The sequence below is a fragment of the Anoplophora glabripennis genome, unplaced genomic scaffold, assembly GCF_000390285.2.
Source record: "Anoplophora glabripennis isolate ALB-LARVAE unplaced genomic scaffold, Agla_2.0 scaffold565, whole genome shotgun sequence".
Taxonomy (NCBI): domain Eukaryota; kingdom Metazoa; phylum Arthropoda; class Insecta; order Coleoptera; family Cerambycidae; genus Anoplophora; species Anoplophora glabripennis.
In genome coordinates, this window is record NW_019416824.1 from 69,163 (window position 1) to 75,390 (window position 6,228).

The window sequence follows — 6,228 nt, forward strand, 5'->3', positions numbered from 1 at the left end:
GAGATGATTGTGGATAAGGACAAACTGCGTTATTTCTCGGACTACCAACAAAGCGACAAATACACGGAAACAAGCTTGTTAAAAATAGGTATCGCGCAGAAATTTAATGGCAAAATCCACTTCATCCACAGAACATTTGCGGACTACTTTTTCGCCGATTGCTTGCTAAAGGAACTACAACAGAATGAAACTTTCGAATTCCATACGTTCCTCGTACCTTGACCAGTTTCTTTAAGGGCTCTTCCTACAGCAAAACGAGTAAATTTATGATTTTATGTGTAAAACTAAACACAGTGCTTTCAAAAACAGTAAATTAAAAACATACGATAGTGCGTCAATTCTGAAATCGCCGTTGATTTTTTTGTTCGCGGTTATATTTATTTTTTTTATTCTAGATTAATCACCGGCTAACATGGACCCCCCCACGTACCTCTACAAAGGCAAACCGTGGAGCCGATGTCTCACAGTCTCAGACAACGACAGCTTTTTTCATTCGGCGTTTGGTGTGAGGATTGACGGGAGCGGACCTTATTTCTACAAACACGCGAAATTCCGTCGCATGCGTTGGGCGACCTTCCTAACGTACTTTGAAAACGAAATTATGCCTTTCTGTCTCACGAACGTATTAAAAAAATGTCTTTCCGAAAACGCCAAGTACAGAGACACGTCTATTGATGATAAACAGAACCTTGCGAGGTATATCTTTGACGTTATGAACAACGAACAAGTTGTAACCAAGGAAGATATTCCAATTCTGGCGATGCTTGAAAATATTATAGTTGTAGTGCTCTCGGAGGAAGCACCACATCCAATAACCGTCATAGAACCTGATCTGACTATTCTCGGAACTTACCCAAAGGAAACCCCAAAGGAAAAGCCCAAAGAAGTAGTCCTGTGCTTTGACGGAAAAACCTTCGCAAGACTAGAACCCGTAGACGAAGTATATATCCTAAAATCCCACCGAGACAAGGAAGAGAGGAAAACCAACCCTACCAGATACAGAAAAGGCGGCAGCGCTGGGAGCAAAGGGGTGGAATACCAAGTCAGATTGCTAGCGTTGGTTATACTCAAAGCATTGAAAAATAAGCTGAGTGACTGGAAGTTGTCTACGGAGAACCAAGATGCGGGGAAGTTTGATGATATTGTAGTGGAATGGTCTGGAGGAGCCGTTCTCATCCAATCCAAACACAAAGAGGACGACAACAAGAAGATCACTTTGGAAGAACTGACATCCACAAACTCCAAAAACGATCACTTTAGCTTGCCGAAATACTTCTTGTCCTACATGTCAATTAAAGACAAGTTTAAAGTGGAAAATGTTGTCATTTGCACAAATGCAAGCATCCACGAAAGAGCTTTAAAATGTTTAACATACCAAGAAGCGAATACTGATAGCCTGTTGTACTGTGAAGATGGCCCTTGTTCATTTTATACGCTTCATGATGCCTTTATTTCGTATTTAAAAGAAAAAACCATTCAGTATTATCAGCAACATTTTAAGAACAAGAATATTGAAGAATCAGTCATTACAGACAAAAATTTGAGAGACTTTCTCAAACAATTGCAACTGTATTTCAACTATCCACCTCTAAAGACACTAGAGAAGGCCACTGAAAAGTTATTATCACTCATAAAACTCTGTAGCAATTCTCAAGGCAAAACAACTTCACAAGAAATGCTTCCTAAGGTGATGGATTGGTTCCAGCGTAAAGATGGCGTATACTTTACGGAAGTCCACGCCAAAGCAATGTTCGTGGAAATATGGAGAGACAAATTCTGCCAGAAATTGGAGGAGTATAAAGTGACCCTTCAAAAAAACGACTTGGATTTCCAAGGCCCGAAACAAATATTCCACGCCGTTGTTAAAGACGGATATTTGTTGCAATTAATAAAAATCTATTCTGCCTTGCATGCGAATAAAGCGAAAATTCTTTATGTAAATCCTGACGATGGCATCGAAGCTCAGAAACAGGTAGTAGAGGTATTTGGATTGCCCCAGTACGTCTTCTTAGTAATAATCGGGCACACGACTACTGAAGAGTCTGGAAGACTTGAAACGTATGATAAGTTGAAGGGGCCGTTAGAGAGGTACAAGTACAAGAAAATCATCCTGATAGCCAAAGACAACAAACTTGTGCAACAAATTGGATTCAATGATGTTGCGGAAGTAGAGGCTTCCGTGAAGTTCGAAGACCTTTCCTATGATTCTCGGGAGATGTTGGTAAAGGAGAAGAATATAGTTTTTCAAGGGAAAAACTTCAGCTTGGAAGACTTATTGCCGGTGGAAGATTATGGAGCTGCTATGGATTCAGAAACGTTACAGAGATTGGTCGCAAGGAAAGAAATAAAAGTTGGGACTCCGCTTTCAGATTTAGACCAACACATCCGTCAGTTCTACATAAATCGCACCCTCAGCAGAACTCTGAAGAAGTGCAATCCAAGTGAAGAAGTGCAATCTCTAGACGAGTCAGAAGACGAGGTGTGGGTCGAAGAAACCTTTACGGAAAGTACCATTTTCGACGTGAAAGAAAAATTGGTATTCATCTCAGACGGCGCTGGGATGGGAAAGAGCACGGTCTTGATCAAAATGGCGTCAGCCATAAAAGAAACCCATCCAAATCTGTGGGTCGTTAGAATAATACTCAACGACTTCACTAGGGTATTGGGTGAATCTTTGGAGACCGGGAAAGCCGCTTTGACTGTAACGGAACTGTTGGATTCAAAAAGTGAGACAAAACTAGCGAACGGCTTGGAAAAGTACGTATTTTCTGCGAGGGAAAAAGTGGTGTTGATGTTAGACGCTATTGATGAAGTAAGTCCTGACTACACTCAGATCATTTTGAGGATGATACAACAGTGCCAGGAAGAGTCAAATTTCGTCAAGATCTTCATTACTACGAGACCGCATGTAACTAAAGAGTTGGAGGCAGTGCTGAAGGTCAAACCGTTTGTATTGAAACAGTTCACAGAACAAAATCAAGTAGACTTCCTTACCAACTACTGGGCCCATAACCTAGAAATACAAGACGACGCGAGTAAACTATACGCCAAGCAAGTGATAAGCAGCATTTCGTGGACGAACTTCGACAACACAGAGGATCACTTTGCTAGCATCCCGCTACACGTACGAATGGCTGCAGAGATTTTCCAGGATACAATTGGCGAGAAATCCGAGTCAAAAGTGAAAAAAATTGACGTCATAGAACTATACGACCTGTTCTTCAACAAGAAGTGGGACATATTCCACAAAAAGGAAAATCCGGATAAGAAAACCTGGGCCAATGAAGCACTCAAGAAACAATTAGACAACTGTCGCATTTATCATAGAAATCTAGCTGTCGAGATGATTGTGGATAAGGACAAACTGCGTTATTTCTCGGACTACCAACAAAGCGACAAATACACGGAAACAAGCTTGTTAAAAATAGGTATCGCGCAGAAATTTAATGGCAAAATCCACTTCATCCACAGAACATTTGCGGACTACTTTTTCGCCGATTGCTTGCTAAAGGAACTACAACAGAATGAAACTTTCGAATTCCATACGTTCCTCGTCGACACGATATTTCTTCGTTCTCAGTACAATGTCACCCGCATTTTCTTCGATAGTTTACTGGAGAAGGTCGTACATTCCTTACCTTCCAGAATTTTCGAGGCCGTTAAACAAGAGGGGGCCTTGGAATCCGCTAAATTGCGATCGGAACTAACATATCTCTTAGCGGAGGAGGGTCTCGTAACAATTCTTAAGTTCCTCCTCAAATGCGCAGACGTCAAAATTTCCAGGGAGAAGGAAGATGTCAAAGATGTTCGAAGATATACCGCTGGTAATACTTTAAACGCTTCCGAAGACCTTACAGGCATAGGTAAAGATAAATATAGAATAAGCTTGAAGCTAACGATCGTATAATGGTGGCCATTTTGGTGTATGGAAAAACCGGCAAATTTAAATTGTAAACAAACATACAATTGCAGTCAACAGTACCGGTATCTATGAAATATGATCCAAAATGGCTGCCATCATGCAATCGCTACACGCAGACGATCTAACCTCAATTTATGCTTGTATATGATTACAGGGCAATTTCGATTTAACATAAGGAATGACAAAGGTCAGACTCCACTGCACTTTGCAGCACTAAAGGGGCGTACGAATATGGTGAAATTCTTAACAACAGAAGTCTATCGAGGTAGCGACGTCGACGACCTTAAGCAACTGCTTGCTGACGCTAATATAAAAGACGACAACGGTTCTACACCTTTACACCTAGCAGCTTGGTGTGGTCAGCTGGATACCGTAAAGTACCTTGTCGGTTACGGTGTCGCTCTCAACGATACCGACCGCACTGGTCGGACGCCGCTGCATATAGCTAGCGCGAACTCTCACCTGGAGACGGTGCGGTTCCTCCTTGAAAGTGGTGCGGATCGCTTTAACAAAAGCGAAAGTTCGAACACCGCCTTACACGCGGCCGCCAGTTTTGGAGAACTGGACATCGTCAAACTCCTGATAGAACACGGTCTAGATTTTAACGAGCGTGGTTTCCGTGGACGCACGCCGCTGCATTTAGCCAGCGTCAAAGGACATTTGAACACGGTGAAGTACCTTCTTGCGCTGGGCGCGGACTTCCAGATTAGAGACAGTGGAGGTTACACCGTTTTGCACGTAGCAGCGTCTAGTGGTCATTTGGATACGGTCAGGTTCCTAGTGGAATACGGTCTAGATTTTAACGTTACGAGTAAAAATAACCGCACTCCATTGCACTTGGCTAGCGCAAACGGTCACGCGGAGACGGTCAGGTTCCTTTTCGAAATCGGGGTAAATTGCAACATCAAAAACGAGAATTCGAATACGGCTTTACACACTGCGGCTAGTTACGGACAACTGGATATCGTCAAATTGCTGGCGAGCTGCGGTATGGATTTTAATGAGCGTGGTTTCCACGGACGCACGCCACTGCACTTAGCTAGTGCCAAAGGCCATTTGGAGCTTGTCAAAGTCTTGCTAGAACTTGGCGCAGACCTCGCGATAAGAGATGAATATGGATGTACTGCCAAGGATGTCGCAGCTTCCTGTAAGCAGTCGGATACTGTCAAGTTCTTTGAAGAATATGACCCAGACTTTAATGTGGTTGAAGATAATAACCATACATAACTATGGGAATGATGACATCCATCGGCTGTCAAAAAGTATCCAAAACCTTGCGGAAGTGCTTGCAGATGTTAATATAAAGGACAGTTGTGGTTCCATAAACTTATGGTGGATTATGGTCACTGCTTACAAGCTAGTCATTTGAAGGCAGTGAAGTTCCTTCTTCTACTTGGTGCAAGCTTCATAATTGAAGAGGCCTTGTAGTACCAGCTTCATAATTGGCTATTGTTAAATTGTCGATGGAGCATATTGACTTAGCCATGATAGAAACAATTGACAGCGCATTGGTCAGTAGCGTTACATAGTGATCTTTTCCGACTTGTGTTAGATTCACTTTTGGTTCATTATTTTCTCTCATAAGTGTTTCACAAGAAAAATTGAGTTTTTTTTGTGATATTAGATCATTGTAGTGTCATCAAATTTTTAAAGTATGGCCATTTGAAGACAAATTCCATCTCGAATTAGGTGTAGACTTTGGGGACCAAAAACGTAATTCGGAAGCCGATTTTCTAGATGAATACAATTCGAAAATACGCCAAGTCTATAAAAATCACAGCTTGAAGAACAAATCAACGGGAAGCAAGAGATGAGAGTCGAGGATAAAGGGACAATGTCACAAAATTCTAGAGGAGGGACAGTTGCCACTGTAACACTTTTGCAGCGCAATCTTATTCGACATGTTCGTAAACAAAATTAACATCGTTTATTTTTTGTAAAAATATAATGGGAAGATATTTTTTAAAACTGGAAAAAAATTCAAACAAAAAGGGAACCAAAAAAAGTTGGTTAAAAAACAACTGGAATTAAAAAAAAAGTTAAAATACCTATGTAATAAAGAAATTTTATGAAAGTTGCTGTATTTTTATTTAAATACTTTTACAGTGGGTAGAATTTAAGAGGAACAAAAACTAAATTTTAAAATACCATTTTTGAAAATGTCTAAAAATATTTGTGAGACAAAATGGAGAAAAAGAAGGGACATTTTTCAGGAAGTTCAAAAATTATAATTTTAAATTTAAAATTGTTTGTAACAATTTACATAAATATAAGAATTTCGTTCTAAAAATTTTGTTCTAAGAACA

The 6,228-nt window shown here is 40.7% G+C and overlaps 1 protein-coding gene across 1 annotated transcript in view; it reads left to right on the forward strand.

Moving 5' to 3' along the window:
* The window catches only part of LOC108909222, a 10,271-nt gene extending 4,374 nt beyond the window's left edge, over positions 1-5,897 (forward strand). The window contains exons 3-4 of the mRNA XM_018713481.2: positions 661-3,863; positions 4,077-5,897. Of these exons, the coding sequence (XP_018568997.2) occupies positions 661-3,863; positions 4,077-5,149 (4,276 nt within the window). The 3' untranslated portion in view covers positions 5,150-5,897. The remainder of the gene's footprint in view (positions 1-660; positions 3,864-4,076) is intronic.
* Positions 5,898-6,228: the final 331 nt, after the last annotated feature.